We start from the raw sequence: 25,480 nt of genomic DNA on the forward strand, positions 1-25,480 counted from the left end.
TTCTTCTTTTTTACTTACATGTTATATGTTACATGTTGGAAGTAAATAAATAAATTCAATTAAATGAAAGGATTGTCACTGTCTGTTTATATTCATCAATATGAATCCCATTAGTTTATGATAATAGTCAGTAAGTCCCTGAGAGTTCAGGGTTTGAGGCCTGACGGGTCTCATTGGGATTAGGCCCTTTTAACATGGCAATAATTGGTCGACCTCGACCATATTGCGCTTGTGCTGTATTTAAATGACCATAAAACACAAATCACAGACACATTGAAAGTGTTTTTGTGTGTATTTTTTTTGGAAGCAGGTGTTTAAATTGCCAGTTTAGTAATCATTTTATTATATATTTCATAAAGTATTTGAAGATTTGAATATTATCATTATAACTACATTTACTATTTCTAAAATCTGAACTAAATATTGTATAAAACAAAAGGAAGAAACGTAATAGTGTTGCACAGAAAACAAACAGCGCGACACTAGTCCAGGGTTTACGGTAGCAGTCCTCCTCCAATCCCGCAGCATTGCTCCTCCTGCCTGCGGTCACATCTTGTTGCCAGAACTTCACTGGCAGTGGATTTTATTCTGTTATTCACGCTCTGCGTCATTTCCTTCATTTATTCACCGATTAATTTTTGCAAAACGTCTCGCCGAGGGGCCGGTTCAGTGTTGCCGCATTTTGTACCTTTATCGCTCGCAGCTCGTGTGGATTTGCTTTTGGATGTTTTATTATGGACGGTCAGAGAGCACTGATCCATCAAGCCGACGTTAAGACCTCTCAGCTTTAAGGATAAGATTCTTATTTAGAAACGGTTATATAATCAGGTAAAAAAAAAAAAAAAATACTGGCGTTTTGAGCGGACGTTTTTTTCTGGTTCGTTTAACAGCTTGTTATTTCACTGTATTCTGTTTGTGGCAAGACAATTCCCGTCCGTGTTCATGCCAGATCTGCAGCGCTTTAGTTTTCCATACCATAGCATGAATCCTTTGTTGGGGGCAAACACGCATCTCCAACAGCATCCGCAGCAGAGTCAAGTTCCCGGACACCCGGACTCTCCCTCGGGCCTCCTGTCCGACACCGTTTTCGGTGGATCGGACCCGACATCCTTTTTGCTGGGTGAGCAGTCCGGGCCGGGGCCTGATCAGCCGGGGCCTGACTTCACCGCGCCCTCACAGACATCACCTTACCTCCCTCACAACCGCAGCCACTACCACCATCGCGTTGCATCGCATCCCCCTGCTGCCATGGCTCTGAGAAACGACTTGGGATCCAACATCAGCGTCCTCAAAACGCTCAATCTGAGGTTCAGATGCTTTTTAGCCAAAGTGCATGAATTAGAGCGAAGAAATAAGATTTTGGAGAAACAACTGCAGCAGGCGCTGGATGCCAACAAGGGCGGTCAGGGTGGATGCAGTGAGGGCAGGGGACATACCCAGGAGGCAGGTGTACAGACCGGATTTGTCGGGACCGTACCTCTCAGGCCCGGCTCCCTACCCTTCCACAACACCAACAACTCAGCCAGGAGGCCTACGACACTGTTCGCGTCACCCTCTACCGAAAACTCCAGTTCAACCCAAACAAATGCCACTTGTAACCCGGCCATCACCATCAGCCAGGCCTCTCCCTGTGTTGACTCCCCAGGCTGTGCCTTTAAAACATTCTCCAACACCAGCGCAGGTCCAGGGAGCTCCACCAACCCTCCACCACGGTTTCTCCCGGGCACCATCTGGTCCTACAACCACACACGCAAGTTTGGCTCCGGTGGGGACCGCCTGACCAGCCCAGGAGCGTCCTGGGTGCAACCTGATGGAGTCGGGGTCCAGATTGACACCATCACCCCTGAGATAAGAGCCCTGTATAATGTCCTGGCTAAAGTGAAGCGGGAACGAGATGAGTATAAACGCAGGTAAATGGAGTAAAACTCTTTTATTGTACTTGTAACAGGCCTACAGGGGCATGATGTTGTACTGTAGTTTCCTTAAGTGTGTGTAATGCTCTACTTTGGAGCAGTGAGCAGAGCTGTAAAGCAACTGCAGACCAGCTGTCTCCAACAGAAGCAGAGTCAGCACAAAGCCCTCCCCATCCATCACATCCAGCCTGACCCAGCATCCACTTCATGTCTGACCACAGAGGCAGGTGCTGCTGCTAGTAATACATCAAAGAAATTAACACGTCACTCGCTAAATATAAAGAAGAATGAAGGTCAAATATTAGCGGGGATATGTGGAGCTCAGTCTGCTGCACAAATTTTCCCTTCAGAGTTCATGTTGCTCCCAAGATGACTCACCCATGGGTGGCTTAGTTTAAAGGACTATTAAAAGAAAACTATCTTGAAATAGAATTTTCGTTGGTTTCACTGCCAACATTTATTTTATGAAACTGAGAAGATGAAAGACTTTATGAAGGTCCCATCTGAAGAGAGACCCTGTGGTCCAGCTAGGTCAATGTGAATATCCAAACAAACCTTATGATGCTGGAACAGCACCCACAGTGATTTTACTGGGACATGTGGACGTTTGATATTTACAGCTGTAAGCTTTATAAACTCTAAGTTTGACCACGAGCTGAAATTCCTAGTTGATTATTGCAGTTATTTTTAAAGCAAACATCTCTGAGGAAAATGTATGGACATTTTATAACAAATAATCAAGAAAAGAATGGAAAATTAATCATGAACATAATCAGTAGTTGCGGCCCGAGCATCATGTTACATCTCTGAACCCACAATCGCTTATTCACCAGTGTACCAGTTGACAACAATGAGTCACGATGACATCACCAGTCCAAATCTGGGTGCTCTGATTTCCAATTTAGGGAGACAGCTGTCTGCGTTTGCAGATCACTCGAATAACTCATTGATATCTGTCTGGATTTTTCATTTAAATTGGGGAGAAAACCACCCACAGTTTAACCACCCACATCTGTGAAATCCTATCGTGACTTTGAAGGACATTTGGATTACGTATGATCTGTCCTGAGTGAACGACAGTAGCTCCATGTTCCGGCGCATTGCTTTCCCTCAAATTATGTCTTAATGAGCAGCCATTCATTCTTCAGAGGAGACCACAGTATAGTGGGCTCTTTGTGAACGAGGTAGACTCAAACAGCCCAAATATGTGTTAATTAAGATATACAATGTATTTGTGTGTAGAGACTGAAGAGCGCATGAGTTTCTCACCCGAAAAGTCGTGTTTTGTGTCACTACCTGTGAATCTGGGTGTGTGACATAAGTGTCGTACTTGGTGTTCAAATCAGTTTCTATTGAGCCCTCTGTGAGGGGACTCAAGCTCCGTGAGCTAACTGCAGGTATCAGTTTTCCTCGAGACAATGGGGCATTAAAGCCTGTTTCTCCAAGTGAAACTCCATTTCTGCCAGTACCGATGCAGTCATATATAATAAAGATATGTCTGCTGTAGTTCCTTTGAGTCATGTTCTAGTATCTAAACTCACCTATGAATTAATATATCTCAAACCTTTGGAGCATTTTGTGTTTTTTTTTATTCAAGGACAATTTATTTCTCTCCCTCGTTACCCGCCCTGAGCCCCGGCCCCTGACTCTCTTCACTCTGCCCACCGTAGTGTCACAGTGAATTTCTCTCATAAACCAATTCCAGACACTGAGCACTTCCTCTCATATCCTCTGCCTCCTCTCGTCTCTCCTACTGCGCATCCCCCGCTTCACACTCCACACCGTATCTGCAATGCAGCATGCTCTGCACACTGTGACTGCTGGATGGGGGCTTGGCTTGCAGAAGGATGCACCTCTCTGCTTTCTGTCAGCTCTCACCTTACTGATAAAACAAACATCCTCTACAATAGCAACAACTCCTGATTCATGACTCAGTTTCTTTCAGATTCAGTATTCCCTAAAGGCTCCGATGTGCCGCAGCATTCTGCATTTAAAACAACATTTATATAAGAGGCTACATCCTCTGCAGTGACTCTACTTCCCATGGACACGTGTGCTGTATGAAGTCACTGAATCTGAGATTACATACAGGCTCTGCGCTCAAACCTTTTAAATGTATTAAAGTTCAGATTCATGGGCGAGCTGTCGAAGCTGCACCACGGTAGCACACACTTCATCAAACAAGCAATTGATCATTGGGTGAATAAGCAAATCTCTCACTCACACGTTTCCCATTTAAACCTGATGGTGTCTTCAACTTGTGTCCAGAATTGTATCCTAATATCATTGAACTAAACTGACTGTCCCGTAAATTGCAAATGCTTGGGATGATTTTCTTTTCTTTTCTTGTAAAACAAGCAAAAGTTAAGTTGGTGTTCATTGTCCTTGACGGGAGCGTCATCTAAAGAATTTGGTTTCTGTAGTTTTTGTTTGACTAGTCAGATGCACTTAAAATTGGCTTCAGTACCTTTCAGCTCTTCTGACTTTTCAACCTCCTGTTCGTCATGTCATGGTTCTCGTTAAGTTTATACTGTAGTGGTCTTTCTAAGTGGATGTTGAAGATGCATAAACAAATGTGTGTGTAAAACCCATGGTCTTGTATGTTCTCTAATTACATTACAAGCACTAAAATATCGTTTACTTTTTATATCCAATGTGACCCTCAGATGGGAAGAAGAATACACTATGAGGATGGATCTGCAGCAGAAAATGTCAGACCTACAAGAGGTAAATTTGTGAGTGTGTGTGTGTGTGTGTGTGTGTGTGTGTGTGTGTGTGTGTGTGTATGTGTGGACTAAACATGGCTGCAGCCTATGCAATGTGTATAAACCTAGTCTTTGAGTCTTCACTTTACATTTGAAAGATTTGACATCAGGCAGAGTCATTAAAACTTCCAAAATAAAGTGTTGGGTGTGATACTTCAGCCGTAGCTTAGCTAAACTATAAATACCATGAACATTACACCATGTGTGTTTTTCTAGCACTTCAACAATAACCAGTGTGTTAATGGTTAAATAGATAAGACTTTTTGCTAAACTGATAATAATAATATTAGTTAGTTTAAACACAGTTTGCTGAATTTACTACAGTGGATTGTTTCTGTTGTGCAGTGTGACTACACTGGTTCAAGTCCTAACTCATACAAAACTGTTTCACTCTTTTGATTATTGATTACTTTTTGTTCTCATTTAAAAGTAATAGAAGTTTTTTTATTTTGAATGAAATAGCATCTCAAATATCAAAGTCACCTGCTGTCAGATTGATTTGATGTTTGTGCTTCCTGCAGCTTTGTCTTTATAAACCAAAAGGTTTATTGATTTCCGTTTGTGTGTGTGTGTGTGTGTGTGTGTGTGTGTGTGTGTGTGTGTGTGTGTGTGTGTGTGTGTGTGTGTGTGTGTGTGTGTGTGTGTGTGTGTGCACGTGCGTGTGTGTGTGCATGTGTATGTGGCTGGGTGTGTGTACACAAGCACCTGTGTGTTTGAATGCACGTCTGCCATTGCCAGGAATCTGTACCCGACCCCATTTAGCAGGAAGCACATCATCAACAGGAGACCACAAGCAGTAAAACAACACTCAAGATTTAAATATTGTAGCATATAAATGAGTTAACAGAGAGAATGATGATGCTATGAGACAAATCTAGACCTCCACAGAGGACATCATGCATTTAGGATTTACAATGTTTTGTGCACTTTGCAGTGATAGACTTTTATTAATTATGTTGATGACCCCTGCTTGCATAATGTAAACTGTAATTTCCTGTAAAGAGATGCAGGAGGACATGTGGGTGTATATGTGTTTGTTCTTTATGTTTTTCTTTTTTATGCGTGCAGGATCTGCAAGAGAGTGAAGGCTGTCAGGACGAGCTAGCTGTCAGAGTTCAGAAGCTGAAGGCAGAGCTGGTTCTCTTCAAAGGCCTCATGAGCAATGTGAGTGCAGTACAAACCACACAGTCACATACTCTCTAAGCTATGCACATGAGCACTAATTACATGTCTTCCTGCTTTTCAGTGGATGGAATTCAACTCTCCAAATAACTACAGAAACATTATATTATAATTTACATTTTTTAAATGTATATATATATATATATATATATATAAGAAACCCATCATAAAGGGTTCATAAGTTGTAACAAATAGCTTGAGTGTGACGTCTGAAAAAAACCTCAGTCCTCGGACCATTTACGGCTGCTTTATACATGAGTAATAAGAACAACTATGGGTTGATATGTTTGGCAGGTGTACTGTTTATCCTCCTTAAGCCTCTTTTTAACCAGCCCGTTCATTTATGAGGAAGACCCCATCGATGGAGCGTTTGACCACATAACACCTGAGAAAAGGCGGATACGTCTTTAATGGGCAACCCAAAACTTGTTCTTATTAATGGCTTATGTGAAGCAAGAGTAATGCATTAATTTACAGCATTGATTCATTCACATTATCAAAGCAGTAGGTAAACATTTTTAATGACTTTTCTGGTACGTTTCTTGGTGTGGTTCCTTCCATCCTCGCTGTAGAACTTGTCAGAGTTGGACAGTAAGATCCAGGAGAAAGCCATGAAGGTGGACATGGACATCTGCCGCAGGATCGACATCACCGCTCGTCTCTGTGACGTAGCTCAGCAGAGGAACTGTGAAGATGTGATCCAGATGTACCAGGTACCAGGTCCAGTCATTTAATAACTCATAATCATTCAATACATACATACTCTATAAGAAATAACCACACTGTGAAGCCTATTTCCACATTTGTGTAGCCTGTTTATACTCTTACCCAATACCCTGTATACATGTGCCCTATTCATGTGATTTAGACAACTTAATTGTGGATCAAAATACTTTGATATATGAATTCATCACAACATGATTCCAATTAAGACATAAATGATCATATTAAATTATTGCCAAGCCCTCGTTCCATAAGTTATCAAGTCACTTTGTGGTAAAGTGTGTGTCTGGTAGATTGATGACGATATATCCTGATTGTGTCCCTGCAGGTCCCGCACCACCAATCATCCCTAAACTTCCGCCGGAAACAAACCCCTCTGTCTTTCAACGGTAGCGAGTGTGACGAACCTGTCAGCACCTCTGAAAGTGATGGAGGCGCGGTCAAAGATGATGAGCGCTGTGGCTCATCAGCCAATCAGATCAATGAGGAGATGCAGAGGATGCTCAACCAACTGTGGGTGGTCTGACTTTGAAATGGAATATTATGTTACTGTCCTTCAGTCCTTTTCACCAACGTGTGTGTACATTTATGCTTTTATTTTAGACGTGAATGTGAGTTTGAGGATGATTGCGACAGTCTGGCCTGGGAGGAGACTGAAGAGACACTGCTTCTTTGGGAGGACTTCCCAGGATGCACTCTGCCTCCGGACCCCGCCCACCCACCAGGAGAGGTAGGCCAGGGTCACAGAACTTTTTTCAATGAGATCAGGTTTAAAGGAATATACTTGGGCCTAAATGATGGAAAAGGCAATGGCAACACCTTGGCCACGTCATGCAGTTCAATACAACATATAACTTTGTGAAGCTTAACGCCCCCGTTTGTTAAAATACACCCTTAACTGTGTCAGAGATGTAATGATTCAGCTCTTTGGTTGCCCAATGACAAGTCTCAGTTGTATTGATTGTAATATAATTTGTCTTATATTTGTTAGCAATGAAAAGAAAACCAGTTGTTACATTTTCTGCCACGATAATTGTGTTAAAAACTAACAACAATATATATCCACACCAACTTGTTTTGATCTTACATTTATAAATCATTCATGCCTTGCCTTCAGATGCAGTAAGGATCCTATTCATCTTTTTTAAAAGTAATTCTCTTACCATGAAAATACAGTACACCATGAAAGTAGAATTTGTGTCTGTGATCAGGATCTGAACCTTTTTTTACTCGTCATCCTCCAGATAGCTGCGTATTGATACTGTTGGTTCAGATTTCAAAGAAGCTTTTAAAGTTCTGATTGAGTAGATGTGCAGAGTAGCAGCGCGATGTGTTGGTCGATACAGTTTTGTCTCAGGCAAGGACACTGACCTCCACTGCTCTGCTGTAGTTTGGCAGACAGACAGACAGACAGACACACAGACAGACAGACAGACAGACAGACAGACAGACAGACAGATAATGTGTCTGGCTTGTATTGGTATTCAGTGTGTTTGTTTCCAAGAAATGCATGTAGGTATTGTATTTCATTCACCGCTGTGTGGTATGAGAACAGTCAGCAGAGGAGAGGTGACATTTGAGCTCATTGGAGCATTGAGCCATCTGTACTTTGATAGTCGTATCACCTCACTAAGTCTGATTGTGCTCTGATTAGCACACAAACACATGTTCTGTTTAGTGCAAGCATTTTATCCCATGTATTTCCATATCCTGACCACAAACATATTCAAAATCTCTCTCTCCCCCTCTCTCTCTCTCAACCAGGATGACTGTCTGGAAAAGGTGATTAATGACACAGAATGTCTTTTCAAGTCCAGAGAGAAGGAATACCAAGAGACAATTGACCAGATTGAGGTCAGACACATTTTTTTTATTAAAAAAATATCCCTGTTCATGTCTATTTTCCATGATCAGTTGGATTTGTTTATTCCCTTGTCCTGTCTTGGTGCAGCGCTGAAACATTCACAAAAGATGATTTACATAAAGCCTCAGGATTAAGTGACAGACAGTTGTTCCATCTTTTAAATATGCTTTGATAAATTCCTGAACCAAGGCTCAAGAGTCACTTAATTAATTTGTCCGTCCTGTTCTCCTGTTAGATTGTTTCGTACTGCATCTTTTCTTTTCATCTTCCACATGTGCAAACAAACATCTCTTGAAATTATTCTTTATTTTGACATGACATAAAAGACATAAAATCATGTGAAGCGTGGCGATACTCCAGCACGTAGCCAACACCTTACAGTGTTTTACAGAAGTAAACAAACGTTTTATTAGTAAACACGTGGTATAACATTTGTAATTTCACATTTGTAATATGACTGACTGCATGTTTTCTGACTCCAGCTGGAACTGGCCACAGCAAAGAGTGACATGAACCGGCACCTCCACGAGTACATGGAGATGTGTTCAATGAAAAGAGGCCTAGATGTTCAGATGGAGACTTGCAGGAGACTCATCACACACAGTGGAGACAGGTAACGCACACAAACACACTCATTTCCACGTGACCTATCTGCCCGTCCTGTCGGTCCATTTGTGTTTCTTCTGGTAACGTTCCATCTTTAGTCCATAGCGTTAGACTTCACCTTAAGTCCCTTACAACATTTATAAGCAGTATACAAACATTTAAAGGAACAGAGTGTGAGGTTTAGAGACATCTAGTGGTGAGATTGCAGATCGCAAGCAACAACGTCCCCCTCGGCTCCGCCTCTCTTTCCAAGTATCTAGCTATCTTTAGGATTTTATGACTACAAAGAGCTACTTTTAGCAACACTCAACTTTCATGACTAAATTGTTGCTTTTAAAAACATATATAGAGCAGCATGAGTCATGTTAAATTCACTAAAAAAAAGTAATTAATAAATCACTAAAATGGCAATAAAAAGTAACACCTGACTGAAGTTTAGAAATGATAATAATCAATAATGAAGAACACGGACATCAGATGGTATAGTCACCTTTTTGTCCTCCTCTCTGGAGGGTAACAAGAACAAACTTAAATAAACACACTTCAGACGGACAATTTTTGTTTTTATCTCGTTTGTTAAAATAATAAAATAAAAATAAAAAGCTACAGTTGTTTGGACTGAGTGTTCTTCGGTCGGACAACGGGACCAAAACGTGGCTGAGTCGCTCCTCGTGGGTCTATCTAGGTCAAAGCGCTGGTTAGCGTCATAGCTAGGCTGACGTTAGCGCTTAGCAGGCGGTTTTCTGGAAGCTTGTGCCTGCACAGGGGTCGATAGCGTGATAGCTTCCCAGTCAGGCTCACAGACTTTTAGCTGACTTTTAACTTTTTAGACTTTTTAGACTTTTTTTAGACTTTTAACTTTTAGACTTTTAGACTTTTATATATATATATATATATATATATATATATATATATATATATATATATATATATATATATATATGTATATATATATACACACCTTTATGCATACATTTAAAAAATGTCACATTTTTGCATTTCCAGCATATGTCTGTGTGTGTCTCACAGTGACTCTGCGGCTCCTGCGTCCACTGAGGACGGTGACCAGAAAGAAAACGACAGGTCATCATCCTTGGCGCCTTCTTCCTCGAGCACTAGAAGATCGTGACACTTCCTCCCTCCGGCAGCAACGGGGGCTGTGCTCACGTGACCTACACCGCATCCAGCTGCAGTAACACACCTGTAAATATGGCAACACCATGTTTACACAAACCTCTTCATGTACAGAGTTATTTTGTTAATTCTTCCTGCTGTTCACGCAACTCCGCTTTGGTCTGAGGAGACTTTTTAGCGCTGAAACTGTGATTGAGTATCTGGATTTCTGTCACTACTACTTCATGCAGATGTCAATGATGTCCCCCAGAGAGGAGAGGTCTTCTTATAGTCGGTCATTGTCATCTTGTGTTTGCCAGCAGTAGTTCACTAAGTGAATCTTATGATGGAGTGTGAAGATTCAGCAAGTAGAGGAATTATTGTAAATAAATAGGCTGATGTCATTGCAGTGCAGTGCTGCATGCTACTAGAAAGCATAGCATAATTAAAGCCAAACACAGTAAACACACTTCATAACCTGGGCATTTAAAGGTAATCAAACTAATATGACAACCAGATGCAAGGACCTTGTAAAGTCTACTCCACACAAATTTACAGGCCTGTTATTAACAATGCATCACTAAAGGGACAAACAAAATTGATAGTTCGAGCCTTGAAGAAAGAAAGGTTGTCCTGGAGTGTCTTTCTGAGTTTGATTGGTCAGTTTTATATTAATAATGAGGAGCTTGAGTCTTTAAAGTCTAATAAGATGTCACGATTCAGCATTTTCCTGCCTTTCAGCTGCAGATTCAGAGCTTGCTTTACAGTGTAGTAACCAATTAAACCAAAGGCAATGCAAACCTGATCTCATAAATATGAATTGGGTACAATCCTGAAAACGGTAAATCAAATCATTTCAATCCATCATGTATCTGCTGTGAATTACCTGAATCCAAACTAGATTTTATGGAAAATTCCGTTATAAAAAAGTGTAATAATGTTATTCATTGCTGTTGTGCTTTGGACTTCCTGGCTCACCAAAATGTAACATGTGATTTATTATTAGTCACCAACATCAATGTCAGCGGGAATTGTTGAAAATCTATTCGGAAAATATCAAAGTAGAGCACCAACAAGGTCATTGACAACATTTCATAACAACAACAACAACAACAAAAAAACATCTGAAATACATTGAACATCACACGTCTGTTAAAGGTGCTTCATAACAAACCCAAAGTTTCAGGTGACGGCAGAGACGGATGTGGTCAGTGTCCAAAGGAAGCGTGTTTGTTTTCATTTTTAAAAGCACCCTCTTGAAGCTGATCTAGAGTCAGTGTTGGCTTTTTATTCTGCTGTCTGGGAATAGTCATACCGTGTGATTTAGTGCACTGTGTCGCTGTTACTAATTACTTTTATTTTCAGCAGTAATGTCTAAGATTAGAGTCAGGTCCTGGATGGTTTGAGCAGAACTGCATGATTGAATTATTTTTAAAGGAAAACAAAAGAAAGTAAAAGAAATAGAGTAAGTTAGCCATTTAGTGCCAAAATAAAATGGTCAGAATGTGAATCAACAGGAAGTTACTGTTAAAAAAAGAAAGAAAAAAAAGACTTAATATAGCTGCCGAGGCTATTTCACCAAGGTGCTTGATGTATATAACTAAACCTATTTTTGAGCCTGTTTGCACATAGAAAGGAAGAGCAGAGCAAAAATGTAAATGAAACAATCATCACTATTACTTGTAAAACATGTAACATAAAGATGTCGACACGCTGGAAATAGAAAACTGTATTTCTTCTATTATGTTTACTAATCTTCTACATGTTGCAGGTAGGGAACTAGAATAATGAATTTACCACGAACACATACCTCATTCTTACTTTATTTATGTTTTCCTAGGTACATTTAACCATGAACTTTTTACACTGCTACAGTAAAACATATACTAGCACACTGCTGTAAAACCCCACTGTCCTCACTGCTCTTCTACCAGAGACTACAGTCCCGGCTCGAGTTTCTTCTCTCTAGTTGTACCAGTTGAAATATTTCAACTGGGATATTTCAATACCAGTGGAAATATTTATTGTGCTTCCACTTGAAGTCACACTTCAACACTTTCATTAATAAAGACAGTAAGAGGACATCATTTAATCTTGTATAAACTCATGCATGTGTGGCTGTTGGACTCAGCTGTTGGACTCAGAGTGCTAATCGCAGAGTTTCCACTACTGTTTGAACACAGAAGGAGGATGCCAGAGATCAATTCTGTGAGACATAAAACACGCCATTTCCCTTTTTTGTATAGCTTTACTTTCACACACTGAGTGGGTCTCTATGTATGCATGTGCCAGTGTGTCTGTTTGTGGGTGTTATGTCTGTAGTGAGTGTTTTTAAAAAGACTTTTACTGGTGAAAATGTACAACATGAAGAAGAAGGAAACATAAGTCCAATTTGATATTGTCTCTGTGTTTGGCATTTGGGACTGAGTTGTCTTAAAAAAATAATTCACCTCAAAAATTGAAAATGTCTAAATCCAATCACAATGGAGTTATTATTTCCATTGAGACCTTTTCTTTATGAGTGTATATGGTTGCCAAATAAAGTCAATTTAAAAATAAGTTGCGTAAAAAAAAACTACTGAAATGCAAATGCTTTCGTGAAATGACTGTACAATGACTTTGATATTATATGTGTGAATTATATATAGCTTTGAATATATACTTATGTTCAAAGACTGCAAGCGAAGAATGTCCAGAGTCACACAGGAAGAAATTTGAATTAAGATAAAATTATCTGATGGCCCGATTTTGTTTCTCAATGGACAAAAGGGTGGTCAATGACAAGATATGATGTGTTTTGTCCCTTCTTTAATGTTTTTAAAGAGGACACAAAATAAATGGATTCAATTTGTGTCGCAAAACAGTTTGATGATAATCCTGTTTTGATCAAGTTCTTCAGACGTGTGACGCTGCAGCTTTAAATATCAAGACAGTAATTTAGGCTTAAAGAAAAGCTTCACTGTAGAGCTACAGTATGTAACGTGTCAAGAGAGACTGAAAGAATAAAAGACGCAACTGAGCAACATTATGTGTTATTATTTTGAATCTACTGCATGTGTTTCCGTTTACCTTCTGCTGTCTGTCTTTAAATTAAAGGGTCAGTTCACCTAAAATTGCAACAAAACATAACAAATGGAGGTGAAATGTCTCAGAGACTCTGGTTAATTATCAGTAACAGTCGGCAGAAGGAACTGCTGATGTTGAGCCCTGTGTGGACACTGTTTTGGAAAGATGTTTTAAAAGTGAACCCCACAAAGGAAACTTTCTGCAGATGTGTAGTATATGTATAGAAATGTTGTTCAATAGTTTAGAGTTGCTTCCATTTTTACATTACTTCATACTTCTACTTTGCCAGACTGTTTAAGAGGGACCGATTTGTAATGTCATGTTTCAGATATCTGTGAGTTGTTAGTAGCTTGTTAAGGTTGTTGAGATTTCCCTTCTAAACTTCTAAGATGGTATATTTCAAATAACTGTTGTAGATGTAAGATTATCTCATGGTTGGCGGGGAACATCTTTTACAATGTGTAGGAAATCTGAGTAATGTACCGAAAATGTACTGTCAGCAAAATTGAAATGGAGTCTGTTCCTTCAACATTGTCAGGTTTTGCAGTTTGCACGGAAAGTGATGAGGCTTTGATTCAGAAACGTTAGTCAGAGTGCAGACGTGACTGCATGTGAGAGCCGAACGTGTAAACAACTGCAGCTCACTGGTAGAGATCAGTAGGCGAGAGACCGGAAGAAGTCAGCAGGTAAGGAAACAGTGAGTGAGAGGACAGAAAGAAAGACAAAAAGAAAGAGTGTCACACCTTGAGGAAGTTAACAAACGATAGAACGAGAACAAAGGACGCATCATATCAAAGGTAAAAAAAAAACTAAAGTTTTTCTTCAAGTTCTATGATATTTTATTGTCACAGCTTATTTATGATACTATACATTTTATTGGTGCACTAAACTTTACAGAACTGGCTCTTTTAATGTTTGTTTGTTTTCACTGATCATGTGATAAAAGTCATTTGTTTCAATATTTTCTTTTAATGTTTCTCCGTAGAATGGGACTTGTACAATGCTTTATGATCCTCTTGATGTCCTCTGCACAGTTGGCGCTCACCTTTCCGCTGGTAGTCAACTTTATCTTCAGTTTATCGACCTACATAATTGTAAAATGAATAAAAAGTAGTGTTGTTTGATATAGTATACAAAATAGCTGTCATATATAAACATGAATAGAAACTTAATCAGGACTTTGCTGCTATAGAGGTTTGTATCTAATTGTGTTGATGTGTTAACAGACAGATGGGACCCAGTATTACACTGTGAACGGCAGAATATGTCAAATGTGCCCTGCAGGTAAGACGATATCTGGTGTGAGCGTCATCTATTTTTGTATGTTTTTTTTTCTGTTCCTCATTTAGTGCTGAGTCACTGTTTTTATTGAATAAATCAGTGATCATTCATCTTTGGAAATTACTATAAAGCACTGAGACATTCGGTAACTATCTTTCTCTGTCTGTGTCTCTGTTTCTCTGGATGAAAATAACGCTCGCTGCAGAGAGAGTTTGTGCTATACGACCACATCCTTCATTGATATGCGCTCTGGGCGAGCCGCCTCTCGCTGCTCATCCGGTTGTTGTCATTTGTTTTTTTCTAATCCGTCAGGTACGTACCAGAAGTCTTGCACAGAGTGCATGTCCTGCCCTGATGGATATTACACAACTAAGTTGAACCGTGAGCGCGACTGTCACCCCTGCTACGCAGACTGTAGACCAGGTAAAGAAACAATGAGTCATGCTACCGACTTAACAATTTCATCCCTCACTGATGATGATGAGGATGATGATGCCAATGTGACCTTTGGGTTTCTATAATAAACAGAAAAAAAATATCTTTTTGTATTTCTGGAATTTTATTTTAGTGATTTAACATCATTAAAATCATCTCTGTTTTCCACTGTCGCAGATTTTGATTTGAAGGTGGTTCAGAACTGCACCAGAGAGACAAATGTGAAGTGCGTCTGTAAGGATGGTTTCATGTGCACCGAAATGGTCCCATACTCTGAAAACTGCAGATATTGTGTCCAGATTGAGGAAACAACCACGACTGGTAAATACTGAACCAAATGGAAGAGTTTTAATTCTGTCAACCAACAGGGGGCGTCATGAGAGGCAACCAATAATGACCAATAATGGTACTGAAGTCACTGAAGTCATTAAAGGGATCAAATGTCAACTCTTTTTCCAAACTTTTTTTTAAGTGGAACATTATATGCATTTAATGTGAGTTGCCAGAGGAGAGATAACAGGAAATGAGGGGGAGAGAGAAGAGAAGGACATACAACAAAGGTCTCAGCGCTGACCGGATGTCAAGTCGTGCAGTTCATGGTCTGAGCCTTCACCCCGAGGCTCCTAGGGAGCCACAAAGATTTGACTTTTACACAACAACAGGGATATTTCATTCTTATTTTAAGAAGAAGAATGTAAAATGATAGTATGCTAAGTAACTACAGCTGTCAGCTTCATGTATTCAGATAAGAGAACACGTGAGAACTGAAAGGGAGTAATTTAGAAATACAAAGTCCCAAAACAGAAGATGACGATGAGGAACGATGTTCCCTTCTCACACACATTATCTGCTTCAAGCTGCACTTTCACTTCAGTGTAGCACATGTACCAGATTATATGGCATTGAGAATTGTGCTTGTTTTACGTTGACTTTTCCACACAAAGCAGCTGTCCATGAAATGGTGTGACTCAAACGCCTGTAGATGTTTCTCATGTATATCTGTAGTTTATTGCCAATACAAAGACATGTCAGTGAGATTTAGCTTGTGTTTTCCCCTCAAATCTCAAACCAAACGTGACGTTTGTTGTTCTTCAGAAGTAGCCCCTGTTACTCGGGGCAAAGATAAACACACTCCATCCTCAGCTTCCTCCGGACAAAGCAGCACTTCTGCCAAACCCTGCCGATATCCCAAGTATGTCATGGATTTCCTTAGATACAGTACATATTTACATGAAACCCAAACTAAAATGCTCCCATAGTTCCAGTGTTTTTATCAAGATTATTTTGTCATTTGGTTCAGACATTACAGACATCGCAGTCGGTCTTTGTTCACAGGGTCACATATTTGAGATACCTGACATATCACTTCACCCTTATCTCACACAGGTGTGACCTTCGGCCAGGCCAAGCGGCAGGAAATGGGACACATTCCAAAAGAGGGGAAGGTTTGTGGAGAGTGCACAATATTGTTGATTGATTTATAGTTTATGCTGTGTGTTTATGCTGTAAAATAGCTCATCATGTACTGTGTACAAGCATTGATGGTTCCCTCATCATACATCTTGCTTACTTTGGTGATGCGGTGACTTTTCCTCTCGCACCACCAGACGGTTCCCTCTAGCTCTCTAACTACTGGATGAAATGTGGTTCATCCCTGACTTTGGATATCATAATGTAAATATTCTAATTTGTCCAATTAGTCTATGACTAAAATTGCAAAACTAATTACAACAGCCTCAGTTGAACTTTATGGTTTCTGGGAATTAGCTTATTTCAGCATGCTAAGAGGCTTCAGCGATGTTGGCGAATCTGTAAATATTACCTGCTGCACATCAGCATATTAACATTGTCAAAGCAAGCATGTTGGTATCCAGCTAATAGCCCAGCAGTGGCTGTAGAGTCTTAAGTCTTGTTTCTTTTTCTTAGACAAGACGAACAATGAGCTGGCGGCCATCTTGTGTCCAGTGGTTGTCGGGGGATGCGTGGCCCTTGTGATCCTGCTCTTCGTACGTCGCCCCCGAGAAGAAACATGTTTCAAGCAAGGTAATGTGGTGTTTACATCCAGGACAGGCTCAGTTTCTGGTGTTTCAGTTTAATCAGTCGAACCCCTTGAACTTTATGATCACGTCCTTACTGGGATACCTGACATGTAGCCTGAGCTTTGTAGGCTGTTAGTTGATGTATATAAATCATATACATGTTGATTTATTATTGGTAAACATGTGTAAAAACTGACATTCTATTATTAATTAATGTATCTATTGTTTTCCAGCTATTAAAAACTTCTGCAATAAGGTAAGTAGATTATTTCCAAGTTTCACAATATCATGTATTTCTTTTTTTGTTTGCACCCCACTGATGAACACATTCTCCTTTAGGGGGGAAGAGACTCTTCTCACAAGCCAACCGACTCAACTCATCAGCTTCCCACAGACTCATTCAGTGCAAAGCAGCCGCCACCGTTCCTTTCAGCAGCTAATCTGGGTACTGATGAGTGAAATGAAGACTTTCATGTGAAATACTTGGCTCACTTTGTAGAGTCATTAAGAAAATAAAACATAAACATGTAAAATATGCAGCTGTGTCACTGTAATGAGTCTGAGTTGTGATTAGTTTTCCTACTCTGTATATTTTACTGAACTTCAATGGGTCAATTAAAACGTTCCTTTAAGAGCGCTCTTTGTTTGTTCTGATCCCTGTAGGTCCAGTCCATGTCCACAATCCAGGGACGGTCATCTTTAGCTTGCTCAATCAGTTTACAGGCCAAGTTGGACCGACAATTGAATGTGAGAAGACAGCTGAAGGAGTTATTGGTGAAGAAGAAGACGAGAAACACTGTCCTGTGTTTCATCCCACATCTTCTCCCAGCATCCATCTCTCTGAGGAGAGCAGCGGAGAGATTGACAATGTTTTCTTTCCCTCCCAGGAGCAGGGGAAAGACTTCCACATGTCCAAAGAGGAGTTGCTATGATGCATCCTAAAAAACCTAACAAGATTTGTGTTGGTGGTTATGTCCAGACTCATCCCAGACGCATTCATTTCAAGGAAGCAACTGTGAAAGCACAGATGAGGGTGCAGTAGATCCATATCGGTCTTTTGCAAACTGTAAAGGGATCTCACTGCTCTGCGGAGACAGAACAGCTGGAGGGTGATTTGCTTTGTAACCTAGTATTTAAAATATAAAGTAATACTCTTTAATAAGCCCTGTCAGCTTGCTTTCAAGTATTTTACCTGAATGTTTGATGTTTTGCATTTATGAAGCATTTTGATTGAAACACAATTTTATTTAGAATGAAAAAAAAATAGAAATGCATGTTGAAAACATTCACATTTGATATGTATTGTGAGAAAAGTCTATTTATATATACACCTATAAATGGTACGATGTGAAATATCTCTAAACTTTGTGTACAATAGTACATACCTGCATTTAGAAACATACTGCGCAATTCCTGCATTACCAATACAGCGTCGCATCCGGTACGTTCGTTATCTTTCAGATTCTTAATCTGTGTTTTTATATACATGTGTCATCTTAATATCACAGATGTCAAACAGTCAAGTTTCATTATTCCTGAAACAAACATTTTAAATGGTTCCCTTTGTCTGCATGGGCCAAGGAACTTTTGCCCCCAATTTGTCATGAATGTCCAAAGCAGCAGGAGATGTTTTGGACATTAATGCATGCCTGTCAAATTGCTCATCCAAAGTCAGTCTCCACAACTCATACTTCACATTTCCCAAGCACTTCCTGGACAGGCGTAGACACTTCTTCACAGCCTGATGGTTCTGGTAGAGAGTCTTGAGCCAAAAGGTAGCCTGAGCAACGTAAGAATAAGGACAAGTTTAGTGATTGAAGAACAAGGTCATAATCCCTTTAGATCAGTGTACTTCCTGTGTTTGTACTCTGCAGCAGGTTATCTGCCTCATAATGATAACCTACTAACCATGTTTGGATTTGATCCAGAGAATAAAGGGATGGATTTTTGTGACAACAGCAATTGCGATTCCTGCACACAGGAGGGCAATTATCACCAGGAACCAGATTGTATCTGGAAGAATGTGAGAGTCAGACATTTTTGAAAGATTGAGATAAACCCTCACTGAAGAAGTTAAATGATTTCCTTGCTTTTAACTGGCACACACAGAACTGTACCGTACCTTTGATTGGTTGAGAAGGTGTCCAGACAATGGAGATGACTCCTGGTTTCAGAACGGGAGCGGAAGGGATACAAAAAGAAAACGTTTTAACCCAGTGCAGGCATTTTGAATAGTTCAATGGACAAATTGAACTATTTGTGGTTCAGATTAGCCAGTGAGATCTATCTGAGGTCCCCTATTTTTAACAGTGCTGTATTATAACCACACAACATGATTTATAATGAAATCATGACCCTTTGTGTGTGTGACTTTACACAAATGATACTGCACGGTGAACAAAGGTCAGACCATGGGAAGAATCTATTGACATTATTAACATGGCTTGGGTTATGTTTAATCATTACATGGGCATGACAGTCTTTCAGTTAATCTTCCTAACTATTCTGGATTGCTGTACAGTCTATTGCCTGGTTAAGATCAGGGGGCAATTCGGGGTTAAGTGTCTTACTCAAGGAGACATTGACTAGCAAAGCTCGAACCACCGGCCCTCAGATTGAAAGACTGGAATGCTAACCACTGAGCCACTGTCGCCCCTGGTAAAAAAAAAAAGTCTGGCAATTGAACAGAATGGAAAAGCTTTGTCCCCTCATTAAATATAGTCGTTCAAATGTAATGCTGAAGCTGACTCTCAGGTACCTGTAGTGGATGGAGGGAGTGTGGATTTGGTGGTAGTGGATGGTATCGGCACACATTGTTTGCAGGATTGGTCCTTGCATTCGTAGTTAGCTTTACATTTGCACACAGCGTTGTGAGTGACGTTACAGTGCAACCTATACTCCATGTTTGCTGTAAAAAAATAATAAAAAAAACCCACAGTAAATAAATGATCAAAGTTGATCATAGTTCTGACTATGTTAGCATGTGTGACACATGCACAGAAGTGACCTTTACAACATGAGATACATCAGAAAATGAGAAATTAGTCACAAACTGGCGGCTAAAGATTTTGGTTTTGAGGCATAAGGCAGGTTGTACTTGTACTTTTGATACCTGTTCTTTAGAGACGGTTACAACTGTTATTTCTCAGTGAAAACAGAATTTCAGTTTCTCAGAATAATGCGTTCATGTGAATGCTTCAACATCAATTCAGCAATGAACAAAGAGAAAAACACATCTCTGAGTCTTGGAGACAAAGTCATTACAAACCATTTGTTTTAATAACCAGTCCAATATTGTTTAAAAACAAAGACGTTCATAAAGGGTTATGCTTCTGTGTCATTTAGGGTCATATAGTTCAAATACTTAGACGTAGTTCAGATCTTAGTGGTTTAATGTTGTCCATGAATGTAACCGTACATGTTGAGTGTCTGTAGCTAATTATAAAGACATTTTAGAAAGTTTATATACTTCACCATCAGTGGACTCTTGTCTTGGCTATATTCTGTATCCAGAGATGGGCAAAAATACATTATTGTGTATTTTCATAGAAAATACAAAATACCCTTTAACTAAATGTATTAAAATAAAAATGCAAAATACTGGTGCCAGAAAATGTATTTAAAATATAGGAAATACTTTTACTAGGATTTTCCATTTTCTCACAATTTGGTATAGCAGAGCCTTCAGGTTTGGGCTATTCAATGTAAACAAAGCTCTGGTAACTCCTGCAAAAAGTGTTTGTTTCTAGTCCTTCTTGAACATCATCTTGCTGAGACATGTTGTCCACCTGGCCAACTGTAGAATGTATGAATTAACAAAACTAAGAATACTTTCATAATATGCCTTTTGAATAAAATAAATTGCGTGTTTAATGTTTTTTAGGTTTTTTTTTACTACTGTCATAGCATGGCTAACCTTAGCCTTTACTACTGTCCTAGCCTGGCTCACTGTGAACTATTTATGGACATAAAAGCTCCAAAACTCCCTCTTTCTATAGCTACTTGAGTGATACATTAAATTGATAAACACTGACCATGCACTAGCCTAGACAGCATGTTAGCATCAATCGCTAGCTTGATATTATAACCGTCACCATACAATAGGCTATGTAGCCAGACCCGACACAGACCAGACACATAATACATCAAGTTACTAATTTAACAGGATTTGTAAACTGAAATATTATACTGCATAGAAACATATTTGTATAAAGGTCTATAATGTGTGTAATGCTGCCTCTGTTAAGACTGTTGCACTTTCAAACCCTGATGGAGACCAAAGTATAACCAAATAAAATATGAATACTGTTGTACTGTCAGAGCAGTTTATGAGGTTTTTGTGTGGGTTGAATCATTTCCATTTGAATTAGTTTCGATAGACGTTAATTGTTTGTTTAAATGTATATATAGGGAGGACTTGATTTAACTTACGTTAAATTTAATTTACGTTAAATCAAGCCCCTTCATCTGCAGGATTAGATGTTTTTGACTTTTTGAACACCCACCTGTCAGTGTAATGTCAGAGTGTTACAGGTTTGTTTACGGCTGCACTTAACATTAGATTGACACATGTCACTTCTGTGTTTTCTCCCCTCTGTGTTTTCCAGTGACATTTAAAAATAAGCACAACAGGGTGTTTTTGCTCACTTGCAACAGGGCAGAGACCTGAGTAATAACATAGAATATGACATTTGTGTCTGCTGCTCTTTCCGATGTTTATCACTTGACAGTGTTTTTCTCTCTGTGCCACCGACATAACAGTCTAATGTTTTATCCTCCTCCTGTCTTTACCACACTTTGGTAGGCTGTGCTGCTGATGGTGTTGTTACAGCTTTTGAATCCCACCCTAATAACTTCCTGAGCTTGTTCACAGAGGGTTTCTCAGACCCCCCCTAAACTCCTCTCCCCTTTAATCTCTCTCTGACTGTATCCCACCATGAAACACATCACGGGAAATCCCCTCGCATCTGTGGCCAGAGGTCTCTGTCAGCAAACTTCTGTGAAATCATGATCTATAGACAGAGTTGAGTAACAACTAACAACAGCCCGTCTTCTGTAAGAGTTTATCCTGTAACTGGACTGGTCACATTACACAACTCACATCATATAACGCTCAAAGGATATGACGCACATCTGTGAACCGCAATGTTTCACAAAATTGCTCTAGTAATATTTAATCACTTAAAATTGAAACTATTACACACGGCATCTACTGCTTTGTGTTTCTGTTTCAAGCATTATTCTTCAATAATGATAGAGTCTCATGTCCATATTATATTCATTCATAATTCTTGACAATAACATATATCAGATAAACGATAGTGGTATCATTTCTGTCACAAATGCTGTTTCAGTTGTGTGTCTATATGTAGGATTTTCATACAGTTTAGGTCCAACATGTATTTAACACACCATCAAAAGTAAAGCTGTAAAATGACTCACGTTTCAAGCAGTTTTCACAAATTTCGCAGCTCATCTTGTTGTTGTAGGTATCCATGTATCGGTTATCGATACAGAGTTCACACTCAATTTCACAAGAGGTGACTGAACGCCGCGCCATACGTTTACCTGGAATTACACAATAATGTAACCTGTTTGCATTAAAACTTTGAAATTTATCAAGACAAAAAGAAGTAATTGCACAGTACCTGGTGGGCACATGTTACAGCAAAACTGCTGTTTTTCCATTGGCCAGCCATATTGTGTTGTATTGCAGTGCAAGGAAAGCACAGGAGAGAGGAAAGAGAGACCGCACAGGAAAGTAAAAACAAGACAACAGAGTGGCTGCATCTGGAAAGAAGAAAACCAGAGGAAGACAAAGAAGATGACCCTAACCCATAGTGTGGAGGTGGAGGAAAATAATGATTTATTTTATCAGATATTTTCATGAAACAGAGCCTGAGTGAAACAACCGTAAAAAGTCTGTCACACTTTATAATTTTCACACATCATAATAAATACATTATTTGTTCATTTAGTTGCACAATATTGTCCATGCACTTTTCATATAACATAGTAATGATGGACAAAAATAAGTCTTGAATAATACAAACAGCGTATAACTTTACATCCTAGTACGAGGGAGATTATGGACGTTTTTTTAAACAGGTTTAACAAACAGCTTGGGTTGAAAAAGTCTTTACTTACTGTGCACATGAAGCTGAGACGAGATGTAACCTGGGACCCTCTGAGTGGGAGACTGAACAAGGGACCAGAAGTGTGTCAGGGGATAGATCGTAAAGAGTCAGTGATGACTCATTATGAGATCTTACATCTTAACAGTGTCGTAGAAATCTATTTGTCGCACTTTCTCAGTCTGTCTCTGTCTCTCGCTGCGACCCCCTGGCTCTGTGCACAAAAACATGCGCTTTTCCAGCCTCCACTTTCTTTCCACAGACACATCTCTCTCGTTTCATCAAAAATCAATCTTTCGGCTGCAGACAACATCTCTCTCTCTCTCTCTCTCTCTCTCTCTCTCTCTCTCTCTCTCTCTCCCTCTCTCTCTCTCTCTCTCTCTCTCTCTCTCTCTCTTTTTTCTCTATTTCGACTTGCATGACAAGGTCATTTCAGTATCTTTGACTCCAAGCCCTCCTGAAGCTCTTCCAGAAAGCTGTTGAGGGGATAAACATTATACTATGAAACTACATTACTCTGATGAGCTGCTCTGCAACCTTATGACACACATGACTGAGCAATAAAAACAGATCTCCATCATCATACCAAATAACAAAAATGACATTTAGATATAAAGATATACCTTTGTGAATGATCTGATGTGCCTGCCTTCAGATATAGTGGCGTGTAACATATTAGTAACAAAATGTTTGAATTTCTCCAAACTGCATTTCCTGTGTGTGGTAGCTAAGATGTGTCCACTGTTCAGATGAGAGTAAAATTCTGCGGTCAATAAGTAGAGCAATGAGTGTTTGGGGAAGTCTTCTATTTCCGCATAAACATTGTAAGTGTGAGAACATTTTTGTGTCTTTACTTTGGTGATGACCAGCTAATCTGCATTGTTGTGAAGATATTTCCCAAACACTTCTTTTTATTCACCACCAGTGTCTTTAAAAAACAAAACGAACAGTCTCCACTCACAAAAACATCCTAATCCACACAAACTGAATTAGACAGCCTTCCTTCACATCCAACATTCAAGTGTCATGTAATGCTCTTCTCACAACACGTGACATCCTGTCAACTGTGAAACGGGCCTCAGGGTGATGAGGCAGTGTCATAAAGGGGCTGCCTCTAAAACATTAAAGTACAGGGATGACTGGAAGAGAGATGACTGAGCATTAAAATCAGTCGTAGATGACTGAGAGCAAACCTGGTCATGCTTAGAGGTTTTCAGTATCAGGCTCTTTGACCGAAACGAAAAAATACGTTTGATTATAACTTGTCAGGGACATATTGAGGTGGTTTGCAATGAAGTAAACAGAAAATACACAAAACGTTTTTTTTTTTACTTTTACAAACTCCACATGCAGACTCAGATCCGTCCTCACAGGCTGTATGAAACTCATTAGAGAGAGTGTTTGCATGAATGAAAACATCTATTTGAAGTGTCTGTATACCATATGTGCCATTTAGTATTTGACAGAATATGTGCATGAGACATGCCAGACAGAGACGGAGAGGAGGAAGAGTGGAGAGATGAAGACCCATTTTTTGGTTTGTTCATTGACAAGAAAAAGGATGTGGTTTTTCTGAGAAAGCACTTGTCTTGCTCTGCTGACTGAATGTGTATGTACTGTAGCAGCAAAGTCACATGAGGATACACTCTGGTGGCTCACCGACTAAAGTACCATTATACTCCAAATATAGGCCTCATAATTACAGTGAAACTAGTCATACTTACATCATAGTATGCACTTACTCTATACAGGAATGGCCCAACAATGAATGGGGCATTTTCACTATGAATCTTTATTCTATCCTTTTAATAAAATCCTCTTTAGTCCCCACAATTAACAATGATTTAAAATGCCATTCCTAAAAAATACTGATTTAAAGTGATTACGCTATGCCCTAATAACTGGGAATTTTAAAGTAAAGTAATAAAATTGTTTACAGACCTATGAATGTGTTAACAGTGCATGCTGTTTGTTTACTTGCTCAATAGGGAAGACTGTGAACTGTCAACTGGAACTTTAGTAAGTATTAGTTATAACAGTAGAAAGTGCTTATCTGAAATGTTCACGATGTTAAGATTTTGTTCAAAAATAAATTCAGGGTTTGATTAAGGTCAGCATGCAAAATGACACGATGCGTATCTCTTCCTCTGAACATGCTCTTAACTAATTTAATTAGAATAAATGAACGTACATGCCATAGATGTAATCACCTGAAAGTGACTCACCTCCAGACTTAAAGGTTTGCTTGTGCACACGTCCTGCCAACGAGCCCGTGTGTTTTCGCGTCTCACCGTACTGCCCATTCCTTGTAACTGGTCTCGTGACCAATCTGTTTCCCGTTCGAGCCCGCCCCCAAGCC

The 25,480-nt window shown here is 39.6% G+C and overlaps 3 protein-coding genes across 3 annotated transcripts; 2 read left to right on the forward strand and 1 right to left on the reverse strand.

Annotated features, from left to right (window-relative positions):
* Positions 1-551: 551 nt before the first annotated feature.
* Positions 552-13,182, forward strand: iffo1b (intermediate filament family orphan 1b). The gene is made up of 9 exons (XM_068569946.1): positions 552-1,910; positions 4,580-4,640; positions 5,747-5,842; positions 6,433-6,573; positions 6,912-7,096; positions 7,187-7,313; positions 8,348-8,437; positions 8,930-9,060; positions 10,083-13,182. Exons 1-9 carry the CDS (start codon positions 943-945, stop codon positions 10,180-10,182), a joined length of 1,899 nt encoding a protein of 632 aa, XP_068426047.1. The 5' UTR covers positions 552-942; the 3' UTR covers positions 10,183-13,182.
* Positions 13,183-13,880: 698 nt separating this feature from the next.
* On the forward strand, positions 13,881-17,991 carry si:dkey-260g12.1 (tumor necrosis factor receptor superfamily member 5). Its single transcript, XM_068570680.1, has 11 exons — positions 13,881-14,029; positions 14,218-14,287; positions 14,459-14,516; positions 14,826-14,936; positions 15,126-15,269; positions 16,044-16,140; positions 16,335-16,393; positions 16,875-16,991; positions 17,221-17,243; positions 17,327-17,432; positions 17,651-17,991. Exons 2-11 carry the CDS (start codon positions 14,219-14,221, stop codon positions 17,917-17,919), a joined length of 1,053 nt encoding a protein of 350 aa, XP_068426781.1. The 5' UTR covers positions 13,881-14,029; position 14,218; the 3' UTR covers positions 17,920-17,991.
* Positions 17,992-18,309: 318 nt separating this feature from the next.
* On the reverse strand, positions 18,310-23,171 carry LOC137781710 (tumor necrosis factor receptor superfamily member 6-like). Its single transcript, XM_068570631.1, has 7 exons — positions 23,135-23,171; positions 22,636-22,777; positions 22,430-22,555; positions 19,746-19,895; positions 19,110-19,151; positions 18,896-19,000; positions 18,310-18,767 (listed from the first exon to the last, which is right to left on the reverse strand). Exons 1-7 carry the CDS (start codon positions 23,141-23,143, stop codon positions 18,673-18,675), a joined length of 669 nt encoding a protein of 222 aa, XP_068426732.1. The 5' UTR covers positions 23,144-23,171; the 3' UTR covers positions 18,310-18,672.
* Between the last annotated feature and the right edge of the window lie 2,309 nt (positions 23,172-25,480).

This window comes from Clinocottus analis, unplaced genomic scaffold (assembly GCF_023055335.1).
Source record: "Clinocottus analis isolate CAN_PGR_092001 unplaced genomic scaffold, fCliAna1.0.p SCAF_9, whole genome shotgun sequence".
NCBI lineage: Eukaryota > Metazoa > Chordata > Actinopteri > Perciformes > Cottidae > Clinocottus > Clinocottus analis.

Coding starts and splice junctions, on each gene's coding strand:
- iffo1b (XM_068569946.1), top strand. CDS start 943: ATGCCAGATCTGCAGCGCTTTAGTTTTCCATACCATAGCATGAATCCT. Junction 1,911..4,579: donor CGAGATGAGTATAAACGCAG/GTAAATGGAGTA, acceptor TGTGACCCTCAG/ATGGGAAGAAGAATACACTA. Junction 7,314..8,347: donor CCGCCCACCCACCAGGAGAG/GTAGGCCAGGGT, acceptor TCTCTCAACCAG/GATGACTGTCTGGAAAAGGT.
- si:dkey-260g12.1 (XM_068570680.1), top strand. CDS start 14,219: ATGGGACTTGTACAATGCTTTATGATCCTCTTGATGTCCTCTGCACAG. Junction 14,288..14,458: donor TGGCGCTCACCTTTCCGCTG/GTAGTCAACTTT, acceptor ATGTGTTAACAG/ACAGATGGGACCCAGTATTA. Junction 17,244..17,326: donor TTAAAAACTTCTGCAATAAG/GTAAGTAGATTA, acceptor ATTCTCCTTTAG/GGGGGAAGAGACTCTTCTCA.
- LOC137781710 (XM_068570631.1), bottom strand. Junction 19,152..19,745: donor ACTCCCTCCATCCACTACAG/GTACCTGAGAGT, acceptor TTCTGAAACCAG/GAGTCATCTCCATTGTCTGG. Junction 18,768..18,895: donor CTGGATCAAATCCAAACATG/GTTAGTAGGTTA, acceptor TACGTTGCTCAG/GCTACCTTTTGGCTCAAGAC.